Source organism: Nyctibius grandis, chromosome 1, assembly GCF_013368605.1.
Source record: "Nyctibius grandis isolate bNycGra1 chromosome 1, bNycGra1.pri, whole genome shotgun sequence".
Taxonomy (NCBI): domain Eukaryota; kingdom Metazoa; phylum Chordata; class Aves; order Nyctibiiformes; family Nyctibiidae; genus Nyctibius; species Nyctibius grandis.
In genome coordinates this window covers 36,034,324-36,047,889 of record NC_090658.1, presented here as the reverse complement: position 1 = coordinate 36,047,889, position 13,566 = coordinate 36,034,324, and the positions used below count along the sequence as shown (strand labels likewise).

The 13,566-nt window shown below is 48.7% G+C and overlaps 1 protein-coding gene across 5 annotated transcripts in view; it reads right to left on the bottom strand.

Annotated features, from left to right (window-relative positions):
• The window catches only part of XPO5 (exportin 5), a 31,081-nt gene that overhangs the window by 1,883 nt on the left and 15,632 nt on the right, over positions 1 to 13,566 (bottom strand). For 4 of the 5 annotated variants that reach the window (XM_068404328.1, XM_068404339.1, XM_068404347.1 and 1 more), the window contains 13 exons: positions 12,882 to 12,981; positions 11,782 to 11,963; positions 6,770 to 6,870; positions 5,577 to 5,673; positions 4,899 to 5,035; positions 4,188 to 4,285; positions 3,644 to 3,690; positions 3,344 to 3,438; positions 2,427 to 2,489; positions 1,835 to 1,917; positions 980 to 1,087; positions 662 to 799; positions 343 to 507 (listed from right to left, as the gene is read on the bottom strand). In XM_068404328.1, the coding sequence (XP_068260429.1) occupies positions 343 to 507; positions 662 to 799; positions 980 to 1,087; positions 1,835 to 1,917; positions 2,427 to 2,489; positions 3,344 to 3,438; positions 3,644 to 3,690; positions 4,188 to 4,285; positions 4,899 to 5,035; positions 5,577 to 5,673; positions 6,770 to 6,870; positions 11,782 to 11,963; positions 12,882 to 12,981 (1,414 nt within the window). Of the gene's footprint in view, positions 1 to 342; positions 508 to 635; positions 800 to 979; positions 1,088 to 1,834; positions 1,918 to 2,426; positions 2,490 to 3,343; positions 3,439 to 3,643; positions 3,691 to 4,187; positions 4,286 to 4,898; positions 5,036 to 5,576; positions 5,674 to 6,769; positions 6,871 to 11,781; positions 11,964 to 12,881; positions 12,982 to 13,566 lie in introns of those variants that run through there. The other variant, XM_068404357.1, reaches the window with a different exon arrangement.

Genomic DNA, 13,566 nt, shown 5'->3' with positions numbered 1-13,566 from the left:
GCAATGTACCAGACTCCAACACCACCATCCTCACAAAAGCCCAGCACCCACCTAACAGATTCATTCAAACATTTTAACACCCTGTTCCCACAGGTGCCCTTGTGCAAGGTACCCCCTGCCTTGAGAGGTCATTGCTGGAGGGGCTGCTAAGTCTGTGCTGCCATCCCCACTGTACCTCCAGGTTGAAGAGAGACAGAACAAACACTGAGAAAATGCTGCAACAGCTTCCTGGCTGTGAAGGGGTGTGGTTGGGGAGAGGCAGGTAGACTGGCTGCCCCATCACTTCAGCAAGGTACAGGCGTGAAACAAAACAGGTTCATTTTCCTTCAGGATATCACCTACCCCAATGCAACCTGTGATGAGGCGCTTGAAATGATCTTTCCGGCGCTTGTCTGCCACCTTCTGCAGGGCTGGGTTGAGAAGCTTTGAATCAAACTGCTCCAAAGAGTCCCTCTGGATGTCTGGGATTTGCTCCATCACTGCCTTCAGCTCAGTGTAGCGAGGGCGCTGCAGGAAGAAGTAGAGTTAACACAGCTCTACTAGAGGAGCAGCCCTGCCCTCCTTGGAGGGCCGTTAGCTCCTCTGTCCCTACACAAGCAGATACGGGATTAGTTTTCAAACAATCCCCAGCCAACCTGGCATCTGGAGAGCAGTTTCTCACCAAGGCCTCGTAGATCTGGAAAGCCAGGTGGACAAGAGCTGCCATGCAGCCATCATGCTGCCCGTGTGTCTGTAAGCCCTTCAGCACGCTTGTGAAAAACCAGGACACAGCATCGGGCAGGAGGTTTCCTGGAAGCACCTGGGGAAGAGACACTGTCAGCACGGAAGTGGGACACTGATACGTGACTGCCTTTTTGCAGCAGCTTGGTCTTCCCGAGGAAGAAGGTGCCCAGGGGTGAAGCAGCCACATTTCTCACTACATTTAGAGCTTCTTCTCCCAGCCCTGCCAGAACTAATCCCTTCTTCCTCCCAGAGGTACCTGTTTGAGCAGCGGCCAGCAAAGCTGTGTTGTGGTTCTTTGGCAGGACAAGGTGTCCTTCCAGGAGAGGGATGCGTATGCAGTGATCAGCAGCGCAGTGCAAACATCCTGAAAAGGAGTCAGAGAGGGAAACCATTCAGAAGAACTATTTCCTACCTGCAGGGTTCAAACCTGAAGGGAGCCAAGAAGCAATCCAGGGACTCTGCAGGAGCTCCTTAGGGCTATCTTCTGAGAATCCTGTGTGCTGCTGATGCTCCAGCTGAAGGTGCTTAAAGGCACCCAGTGTGCACCATCATAGCCATGAGGAACCAACATCAAGCAAACCTGTTCCCTTCACCTCCCCCAAAAGGCCCTGGAGCACCCATGGACTCCCATCAGCTGCTGCTCTCAAGTCACTGCAAAAGCTTCTACAACAGCTTCCGAGGCGTCCACAGGAGAGGAGGAGTGCAGAGGTATCGGGATGAAGGTACTCTGCACAGTGGGTTGTGTTAACAACTTGGCTCCTGTGCCAGCTCTGGCAGATTTTACAGAAAAAAAAGAGCTGCTGGGTGAAGTCCTTCCTTGTGAAGGCTGGAGCCCAGAAGCACCCTGGGGCCTGAATGCCCAGGGCCTCACCCACAGAAGGGCTGAAACTCTGTAGCTGCATGTTATACTGGATCCCAACCCCACTGGCTTTGTGGCTTCTGCAACCATTAACAGGGCCCTTAAAAAACATGTATGTTCCCAAGAGAAGATTCTCACACTGGGGAACGCTCCAGCAGCCTAGATCTCTGTAGCAGCATCTGGCTGCACCAGGGACAAGCATGACAAAGAGTACAGAGAAAGGACGGTGGAAGTCAGAGCACGGGCTCTTACCTCCTGCTTCATCAGACACTTGCCGAGCTCGGTGAGCTCTGCGCTGGCAGGGGGAGTCACTTCCGTGGCCATCGCCTCATCATCTGCAGGGCAGAGAAAAGGCAGCACTGTGAACATGGCCTCCCGAGGACTGAGTGAGACACAGGGACGCACAGTGAGAAATAAGCTGGGAATGAGGGGACAGCACACACGCATCAGTATGCTGGCACAGCTTGCCAGAACATCTCTCTCCAAGCACAAAGCACCCACCCTTTGTGGGGCAGGAAGGGCACCCAACTAGCTACCTCCAGCTCTTGGGAAGACCGTGCACATCCCATTCTTCTCAGTCCTCTTCTTGGTACCTTAAGAATCATCTTCTCCAGCATGCTACCTGTGAACCCTACAGCACATTTGTTCCTAGGCTAGACCAGGTTTTTCTGTGGCCCCCAGACACACTGGGTAGGATAAAGCTGAAGGCTTCTTACCAAACCTATACCCCTCACACAGAACTTCCAGCAACAGGCCAGCCTCTCCTTCAAGAAATGCATGAAGAAATGGGAAAAGTGCTTGCACATACCAAGGGGAGGAAAGGCAAAGGTGGGCATTTACTCACCATCTCCATCTACAGCAGCAGTAGTGTTATGCTCAACACCTTTCTTAGAAACACAGCAAACAGCTGCAAAAACAGTTGCAGGTCAGAGCAGCAGAAAAGGGAGGATGCTACTTCAGAACATGCAGAGATTATCCTACAGACTCTGATGGGTTCAGAGCTGTTTTAGGCTCCCCTAGCTCTTATGGAGTATCTAAAGAATCTGAATCTCAAAGCCCAGTATAAAAGCCAAATACTGCACTACCTGGAAGGCTGAAAACACCCCACTCCCAGCATCCTCCCACGGCGGAACCTGCTGCACAGGGGCTGCTTCAAACTACTGAGAACCAGGAACATGCATAACCATTTGAAGCCTATAACCTGAGAACAGCAGCATCTCAGGGCAACAAAGCAGATCAAGAAAGGAGATACAAGACTGAGGACCTGTAATCTCTATGCAGAGTCAATTTTCCCAGCCTCTCTGCTCAAAACCACGCTGGCAAAAACAGTGTTGGAGAAAGGGAACACAAAGGAGATTGCCTGGAGGGAGGGGCTCTTCCCTTCTGTCTGGCTAGAGACATGGCAATTGCCAGCAACAAAAGTGCTCTACACTCAGGTTGTCCACAAATCAATGTCCCATATTGGGCTGCAGGGCACAGAAAGGGAGAACTTGGATTCCAAAGGAGGACAGGATTCCTACAGGGACAGTGCCAAAAACATGGAGCCCTAAATGAAAGAAACTCTTCTGAAGGTTTTTAATTGATCTCTTAGTAGGTTTTAGCTAAGATTTTGGCAGGGTTAACTATCTCACACCTAGCTTCTAAGGATTATGTTAAATACTACTGGCCATTATAATTTTTACTGCACACTGGAAATTAGTATTGTCCTCTCCAGGGCAAACTTCCCACATACCCCAGAAGACCTAGCATGATTTTACTTACTGATGAGATCCATGACTTCTCGGGTCAGCAGCCTGACCAGCTGTTCCTCAAGCATCTCCTGAGACTCAGGGTTGTCATCTGCAGCATCATCCTCACTGAAGAGAACAGGGTTTAGTGTGAAGGGAGCCAATGTCTTACAGTATCCCCTCTGCCCCAGCACAGGGAGTGAGTCACTATCAGGGCACACACAGTGTTTTCCAGTCCTTTCCTGACAGGGCTCTCCCCTGGGCAAAGGGCCAAAGCTCCATCCCACTTCCCATTTACTCCTTCCAGTAGGCATATCAAGGGGTGGATGCTTACCAGAGCATGTTTCGCTGGTTGATCACCTGCCATTTCTGAGACAGCCTCTGTTCAAGACAAAATGGAAGATTCAATACCTTCCTAAGGAGCCACACTGGACACAATGCAAAGAGGCCCAAGTGACAGTCACTGATGGAAGCACAAGAGCTTTAAATACAGCTCTCATGCCAAGCCCCGTTTTGAATGAGACAAGAACTGCTACCAACTGTGCTGAAGATGATGTGGCTGTACTGGCTGTAGGAATCTGAGTAAGCTGTCAGGAAAATGAGGGGACACAGGCAAAAAAAAACCCCACGAAAATTCTCAGGGCTGAACGTTGAGGAGCTGATATCCACAGGTTTGAATTCACAACAAGGGGTGCTGTGCAGCAGCCAGGGTTCAATGCATCTCAAAAGCTCCCCCTAAACAGCATCAAAATCATTAAGCAACAAGGCTCTGCCCTTGTCTCTGCTGGCTTTGGAGAGACATTCTCACATGTTGCTGTCAGCTGCTACAAGGAGTCTGAGCTGCCAAGGAACAGGCATCAAACAAGCTGTTTTCTTACCATGTGCAGATAGGTAAAGAGCGGTCCCAGCATGGGGCAGACAAGGGTTTCGTAGTATTCTGAAGGGCAGGAGAGTACCAAGGGCTTCACAAACACACCTGCACAGAGCAGTTAAGGAGGAGACCCAGCGCTAGGGAGCTCCTAGGGCGACTGCAGCACATCGTCCAAACCAGCACATTCCACTGGGAGGCCAAGCTACAGACACCTTGAAGCCTGTCTTCTCACAGCCCTGAATTAACAAGTAGCATCTCTACACAGCAAGAGCATGAGGTATTCAGCCTCCTCCCCTGACAGTTCAGCTGAGAAAGCTGAGAGTGCTTAGCACCCATTTCCTAGCTGTGAGACTGAACATCCAGCCCTGAAAGTGGGCTGGGAACCCCAGATGGCCTCCCACACCAGCACAAAGTCTGCCAAGCTCCTACACTGTTCAAGCCCCCTTGCCCGCTAGAAGGCACTACCCACCTTCTTGTGGTGCCTCCAGGACCACACAAATCCTTTGCATTTAATTGTCTCTGACCCCATGCACTGCTGCTTCTGCTCATGCCCTTCTAGGCTTACGCCCCATCCCCACCAAGTGTATCCCTGTTTGTTTACCTCCTCAATCACCCTTCTTTGGCTTGGCCATACTGAAAACAATGCTAGGAAGCCACACTTTCAAATGTATATGCTCAAAACCTCCCTAGCTGGCCTGAGACAGTGACTGAAGGATACGGAGCATGGGACGCAGCCTGTAATCGGGAATGTTGTTGAGGTTGATGAAAGCTGAGCTGAGGAGCTGGGTGGCGAGACCCTCAACAGTGTAGAAATCCTGTTGCATGGAGGGGCCTGCATTTCCCAGGATGTGGAAACTTCAACAAAAAACAAGTTAGTTGTAACTCTGTAAGGTAACAGGTACCATGCCTCTGGCCTGCAAAGGCTGCAAGTACTATCATCTTGAGATTAGATAGTTGCCATGTTCTTAAACAAATACTATACAGGAATTTTAGCATGGTATCTTTTTTTCTGGGATACTTGCAGAGGGATAATTAATTAATCATTTAAGCACTAAAATGCACTTTCAAGTGCTGATGTATCCTAACACTCAATTAAAAGTGGCAGAGAGACAAACTAGGTCAGGATATCACATAAGTGCTCCAATCTGACTACCTAACGGCAGAAGAGCTAAAAGCAGATCCACATTTTGAGGTACTTTTTCCAGTGACTGTGTTCCATGCGTATGTTAGTAGGTTACAACCACCGAGTATAGTTCACCACTGCTACTCGTACTTGGATATTACAGGATACAGCTCACATAAAAAGTCTAGCTCTAGAAGTAGCCAGCACCCTGCAATAGCCTACTGCTCCAGCTGAGCACTGTTGGATTGTGGGGGGGATATCTGGTGCTCTTACCAGTTGTCGTAGAGGGTACAAAAGAAGCCCTGCATCCTTTCTAAAACTGTTTTGTAAACAGGAGAGTCATAAAGCTCCAGCAGAGGCTGAGGGAGACCTGTGGGAAAGAATAAGCTACAGTTATATTAATGAGAAAGCACAATGCACCTTCAGAATGTGCTGGACAGGCCCCAGCCAGCCTGATGGCAGTGAGGGAAGTGCTTGGCAAGATCACCATCAAATGGGAAGAGGTGCAGCAACCCTGGGACAGAACCTCCCCTCGAGGTCCGCCCAGTTCAGGTCGGTTATACCCAGAGCAGAGGTGTTCCCACTAAGGTTGTTATAGCTCCCTCATTTCTCCAAAGCAAAACTTATTGGGGCTATCAGAACCCGGTCAGAAGCAAAACCGACAGTTGTGCAGCTCCTCTAATAGCCCATACCTTCAGGTTTGTATTCATCTCTGTCGGGCCACAAGCTACTGCTGAACTATGATACTAAAAAGTTTACAGCAGAGATCAAGGCCCTGCTGCTTTATGTGCAGTGGTTCACAGACACAGAGTTTACAAGTCACAGAAAACAGGTAAAGGAAGCATCTCCTAGTTTTACAGATACAAAATGGAGGTAAAAAAGACAAAGCAACTTCCCTGAAATATTTCACTGTCTGTCAGAACCTGAAACTAAACCCGTTTCCAGAGTCATGGTCCACGCTTTATCCACAAGACCACCCACTTCTGCTTGGCCTGGAAGTCTTTTGTGTTCACAAGCTCAAACCTGTTTTAAGATGGTTCCAAAAGCCTCTTTCTAATACACCATCTGGAAACAAATGACAGGGCCATCCTGCAGGACTTGGCTCTTGCCCTCCAGGATAGGTCTCTGCACCAGCACTCAGGGATCCTGCTGAGCACTAATTCTGCTCAAAGGCAGACAATTACAGCGCCCCCAGTCTCTCCAGCCTGAAATGCCATGTTGCAGAGACCACCACCCAGCTGGGATAAGCAGTTTGGTAGGGTACCCTTCATTTCATACAGAAGAAACCCATTTGTCTGAGACCAGTAACTTCTTCATTTCAGCAGGTTCATATCATAGCTGAGCTGTGAATACTGTGAAGAAACTGGCTCTCTAGCCCCTCTTCGCTTTCACTGCTGTTAATGGACCACTACCTCAAATACTTCTGAGAATCTGCCCACACATCCTCCTGAAGAGAAGCTCCTTACCTAGGATGGCATTCTTCTCCACCTCCAGCATGTCTAAGGCCTTTGCAAACGTTTCCCCCAGCCTAGCCACCATCTCTGGCATGTAGAGATTGTTGTGTGTCCTGAAACAGAAGAGCACTTGGTTTATACTCATGTGGGTCAACCCCTTTTGCCCTTGACAGTGGGATCCTCTCCTTCAGCTTGTGAACAGCTCCTCTGAGGCAGATGATGAGGAAGGTGAGACCAAGCACGTGTGCATGGGATCCCCCTTCCCCACCTGCAAAAATATTGGGGAAGCTGACCTGACAGAGACATGGAGTGACTCCACCTCATGTCCTGAATCTCCTGGCTGCCCCTTCCGCTTATTTCAGTTCACCCCACCCCTTGCAAGCACTGGCAGTAAAAATTCCCAGCAATTCTCCAGTGGATGCTGGCAACAGCTTATTAACTTGGCCAAAGGGATCAGAGAATGTATTTTAAAAATTGACATGGATTCTGTGATCTCACAAGACCTTCTGCACCTAAGGCCCCTGCAGAGGATGGGGCTGTTTCAGCTCCAAAATACACACACTGCCCCCCAGGGATGGTTCACAGTCCCCAGAATGGCACGTGGCATTGGAGTGACTCTAGGGAGAACATCAGTCCAATCAGATGTTACTCGTGGCAGACACACATGCCCCCTGGACAACACATCCAGCTGGGAACAATTCCGCATCATCAGGAGGCGGCCACGGTCAGCTCTCTGCCAGGGACACCAATTCAGCCATGGGTGGCTGGTTCTTGCCATCCAGGCCAAAATGGGTCCCCTCTAAGCCAGGGTACTGACACTCAGCGCTGGACTTGGCAGGGGGTGTCTCTCTCACCTACCTCTCTCCTTTGAGACCTCAGACCTCCACTCTGGGTGTCGCCAGCTGCACACAGCACAAATCCTGCAGCCTCCTCCAAAACTGCAATGCCATTGTACCTGCTGCTAGAGGTGATCAAGGGCAACTCAGTATCTCCCCCTAGAGCAGCGTTTCCCAAAGCAGGGGGGTACATGGGAATGGCTGGGGGAAGGGAACGCGGACAGACCTCAGTTTTTCTCCAGAGTCTCAGCTTTCACTCATGTCTTAATGATTTTTTTTTTTTTTTTAAGGTCTCTGTTCACAATGCTGGCAACCCCAATGCAGTGATGTCTGCCTGAGTTTGCAGAGAGCCCGAGTTAGCTCCAAAACGGCAACTATCCCATTTCTCTCTGCAAGTGTTAAATACTTCCCTGCTCACTGCACGTGAGGAAGGCAAGTATGTAAGTTTCATAAGAAAGAGCTACACAAATGACTTCTTAATGACTCATACTCTCATTCTGGGCTGGATCTAACACCATGCAACAGGCCTCAAAGTGGGCACAAGCTGGTTTTACTTTCCCAAGAGGGGCTAGGGAGCAGCCCAGCCTCCACAAAAGTTTGGATAATGCTGTTCCACTGACTCAAAAAACTGTGCATGTCTGCCTGAGGCTATCCTGAAACCTAGCCAGTAAAATCTCCTCTTGCACATCTCCTGCCTGCTCCATGCCAGTGTTGGCTTTGCCTCATGCTGGGCAGAAGGGCAGTGGGGCAAACCCAAGGGCTGCGGAATAGCAGGGGTGAACCTTGAAATCCCACTGCTCTAGCCTCAGCAGGATGGGTCAGACAGTCATATCCTGAAGCTGCAGTCATGGTCCTTAGTTGTTTCAGAGTCCTTGAAGCATTTTCTCAAGTTTGACAGTTGGGAGAGCAGATGTTCACTCACAGGCCGATCTCCCTTAACTAATACTTTAGCAAGGTCCCAGTGGTAACAGAGAGAAAATGGCTAATCAGCTGCTCTGCATGGGAGTTAAAAAAAGCATCCAACAGTCCTCATACATGATGAAGATGTAGCCCCTAGGCATGTTCCAGCTGGGACTCTCAGCAGTGAGCAGCACTCCTGGCCATCCCACACACAGAACATGGAAAAAAAAAAAAAAATCAAGAGACGTTTATGCTTTAGAAAAGACAAGCAAAGGATATGGCAGGACTTGAAGGAGTGTATTTTCAGCGATGGTCACAGCTCTGCTGGAAAGAGTGTCTGATGCCTAAAGAGATGGGTTTGAAGGCCAGAAGATGAGCCCTTTAGGACAGCCCACGCTTGAAGAATCTTCATCTAAAGCTGGAGCCGTCTACACTGAAAATGCCTACAGCATCCATGTCTATCCAACAATTCTTTCACCAGCATTCATGCCTTGGTAACGTCAGCATCACATCAAGAGGAGTTCCAAAAAAGCCTTTGTCCATGCAAAGCATTTGCTGAGCCTGACCAGTCCATTTGTAACAAAACACGAGCAAATCCCAGCACAACAAAAGTGCTGTGCTAATCAGTTCATGTAGCTACTGACTCCAGAAATGTGCCTTTATCTAAAGGTGGCTGGAGATTGCGATTTGGTTTTAAATTCAAGAGAGAACAACTTAAGCCAGAAGCTAGAAAGCACATTGGTGAAATGAAGTACCGCAGAGGACGGAAAATCATCACGCAAAAAGCTGCAAGCAGTGATTAACAAAGCAACCTCAAAATCATTCAGTAAATATAGCCACCAAGACAGAGACAAATACAGGTAGGCACAAAAAGATAGGCTGGCAGGGAAAACGCCACACTGTCTATGCCACTCAAAACTACTTTATTTTTCCCTTGTTACCTGGACTCTTTCTCATTCCTCTCGGGTCTTTGGTCTCATCCATGACCATTTAAGCTACTTACCCTGGCAAAGACCCAATGGCTTAGCAACTTTCACTGCTTCTGTCTGCAAACACAGCAGAAGAATGCCATACAACATCCAGAGAGCAGCAGACCCAACTGCTCAGCCTGCAAAATGCCTTTTTTTTTTGCATACTGGTGCCTGACTTGGTGTTCAGTTCAGCTGCTCAGTAGGCTCCATGCTGCTGCTACTTGCAGATCTGCTCATGTGGTAACCAACACAATCTGTGAGGACTTCCACATCTGCTTCCTGCGTAAGCACATGAGCAACACCAGACCTTGTTTCTCCTCACAGAAAGCTGCCTAATGGCACAGAGCTAAAAGCAGCATCCATCCTCAAGCAGTAATGCAGCTGTGTTTCTGAAGGCGTCCTCAACACAGGCAGCTTTCCTGCCAGCCAGCCTTCCTCACATCCCTGCACTTCCTGCCTGCTGACAGGCTGCTACAGATTACATATTCTCTTGTGTAATCCACGTTAAAGGGGGCCTGAGGAAGCAGTGCATGGAAAAGGCACTCAAAGCCAGCAAAAAACACACCAGAAGCTCCATAGCACAAGCTCCAACTTCTCCAGAAAGACATAAGCATCAACAATTGCACTGAACAACTATGAACTTGCAGTTGTCACATGAAGAGGCCTCTACATCCAACAGCAGCCAGGAAAGGTATGAAGTGGAGGATCTACTGCTCTTAATACATCATTCACTGGTTCTTGTTGGAGCATCTAGCCTTAAGAAAAGCCTGGATACCTCTGAGTGAACGCTGCTCCATGTATGCTACTACTACGTGCTCAGAAAAGATTTTGGTCTGCAGGGGAGATGCTCGAACAACACAGATGCATTATCTCAGAAGACAGCCAGGGAGCCTTTTCCCTTATGTAGATGGGGAAGCAACCAGCAACAGAACATAGCTCGTGCGTTTTCCTGGAGGTGGTAAACAAGCAGGCACAGAATTTCTGCTGCTTTACAGGTAGTGATAGAGTTTGACAATAATTTCCTAAGCTTGTTGTAACAGAGATCTCAAGTGTTTTGAATAATACATAAGTTCTGGCAAGAACAGCGACTGCACAAGCAAAAAGTTGGTCTGTTGCAGCCTGTTCAGACCTTGGGCACTGGTTTAGTTGATGTCCCACAATATGGAGCATGTTCCAGGCTCTGGATGAAATGGCATGAGGCTACCTCTGCTCAGGCAACTCTACCCAACCTCTCCCAAAACTCATTGGCAGGATCTTCAGCCTTCCAGGATAAAAGGCAAAAACACTTCAAGCACAGCTCCACAGCCATAGCAAGATGGTTCAACCCTGCTCACTGGCCAAAGTACCACCCGCTGTGCTACACAGAGCTTTGCGAGGAGAAGCACCACTAGGGTGGGCCAAGACAGCACGTGCTTGTCCTACCAGTCCAGCACGTTGCTGCTTACTGGAAGGCACACAGGCCTGAGCTCAGAGAGTACCACACATACCTGATTAGACAGAGCTTGAGTAATAGGGCCCCTTTCCTCACAGACCTGGGAGCTGAAAAATCTAAGTGGATCTGGCAATGCTCTTTCACAACAGGCTCCTGCCAAGGACAGAGCCTCAAGTTGTCAAGTACATAACACGTAGCGTTATCTCACAAAACTGCCCCACAAGCGTGGCAAAATTCCAGTGTCAGCAGTTATCCTGAGATAGATTCCTCCTTTAGAATTCTGGGAACTGTGTTATTCAGGATTCCCCTTTTCTGCCTTCTCTCACTCCCTCCTCTGGCTGCCCCAGATGTACACAACACCTGTGACATGCAGAGAGGCACTGCAAGGTAGCAACAGCCTGAGAGTATGCATCCACTGATTTCAATAGCAGACAGTGCTTCGGGAGGCTGGTGTTCATGTTCAGCAAAACCAGCTTAATTTAACACTGAAGAGAGAACAATGCAAACAGGATGCGATGAGAGCTGGGACTGCCCTGGTGGTGACTGGAGAGTTGGCCTTGTAGGGGCTGAGGGCAGAGCAGAGATGTTAGTCGAGAAACGATTAACTGGGTGGCAGATTTATAGCAGTGGAAGTGGGGGAGGCAACCCCAGCCCAAGCTCCCATTGGCTTTGACGGACTCTTGTAGGCCAGGACAATGAACATTCAGAAGGCTCCAGTTTCCCCAGTGCCATCCCCCACTGTGATCAGTCAGGAACAGTACTTGGGCACCTGCACCAGCCTGTGTTCCCACTGGCTTCACTGGGAGAACATGCTCTGAGTATGTATTTATCACAAGTATTTATCACAGTTTGGCTTTCAGAGATTCTTAAGTCAACTTGACCCACCTTATAAGAGCAAGTAAATTGTCAAGAAGCTTCAGGACCTGCTCAGTGCAGGGATTACGGTAGATTGGACTTCCACTGGGCATGTATCCCAGCAAGAATCCTCCAGCTTTCGCCTCTTCGGTAGCAGCAGGCCAACGAGCTCGTTTCACAACTCCCAGAATGGTGTACACACAAAAGCTTATCTGCAGCAAGAGATGTGGAGACGGTGTTTCTTAGCCAGAGCACAACCTGAATAAACAGGTTTTCAGAGAAACCCATCATCATCCCATTTCAAAGGGAATGCTCTACAGTGAGCCTAACCTGGTGATAGGAACAAACTCTGGTGAGTTTGCTGCCACGAAAATGCAGCAAACGATCATGCTATGTTCCATCATCTTCAGTGACCCTTGGCCGTGGCAGGATGGCCTAGGAACTTGCTATGAGACAAAGTATCAATACATACGGTCTCATGAGTAAGCAAGCAACCAGGAAGGTTGCCCTGTAAAAGGAACGGTCTACGCTATCAGTTCCTCATTTCCTTCATGTGCCAGGATGGATGTAGAGATCTGTGATGACACAGTGGTCAAACTGCTTTAGCCCCAAATCACAAGCAGAGCTCCGTGGACAGCATTTCAGTGTCTTCTACAGTCCTAAAGATACAACTCCATTTGCAGTCTGTCCAAGGAGTGAAGACATTTCACTAACAACTCGAACAACACAAATCTCCACAGATGAATTTTAATTATATTCCATGCTGCAGTCTCAGCATGACGCTTTCCACACTGCCTGGCTCAAAAACCACAATTCACTGCACTGTATTTCCAAAAATCATGTAAACCAATTGCTTCTCCAAAACCAAACTCTGCTACACAAAGAGCAGGGAATAGTATTCTTCACTCTGCTGAATAATCTGGTTTTGCATGGCCTACATGCTCGTTACTGTAGCTTAAAGAGGCAAAAAACAGCCTGTTATTCTGCAATCTGAAAAACCTACTGATCTGCACCCTAAAGAAATAGATGATCAGGAGAGATCTTGTGTGTAACCACAACAGAAATGGGGGATGGAAGGAGGCAACTCCCATCTCGCTAAGGATTACACCTCTCCTGGTAATGATACTCACCCTAGAGCGGTTCAGGCCACTAGGATCTTCCAAGACTGGATCGACAATTTTGTTGTCTGCACCCACATAGGAGATAAAGGCTTCGGGATCTGAGAGGACTCTAGCAGCAGCAAAAGACAGCAACAGGGATTATTGTTTGTACCAGGGAATTTGAGCAGAGCATTGCACTGGCAATAAACATCTTAACAAATACAGAGCAGGCTAGAAAGACTAGCTAGTGCTCCACTCTGTACGTGGCAACATGAGAAAAAGCACCAGAGACAACGTGCACTCTCCGGACATCTCCAGTTCTCTTGGGCCATGGGGAGCTAAAACCTTTGAATCTCTTATGAAGATAGCCTTGCTGGAACACTCTTGTGCATGCCCAGCTGCCCAGGGCTGCAGGACACCTCAGCTTTAGTACGGAGAGCTAAGCTTCCCAGCTTTGCTTATCTCCAGGACAAGATGTCCTTTATTTCTCATTTTCTGCAAATGCTTTGAGCATGCTGCGAAGTGTTCCTCTATCACCTTAAACAACTCTTACCTAGCAATTTTCAACAAACAGCACTGAGACTCAGTTGGCAGTTTCTGAACTGCAGGAGAGCTACTACCATGACTGCCCAGAGCACAGGAGGTCACGGGGCACCCCACCACCCTCATTCGGTTTGCGCAATCCCTTATTGGGCACAACATTACCTCTGCAACA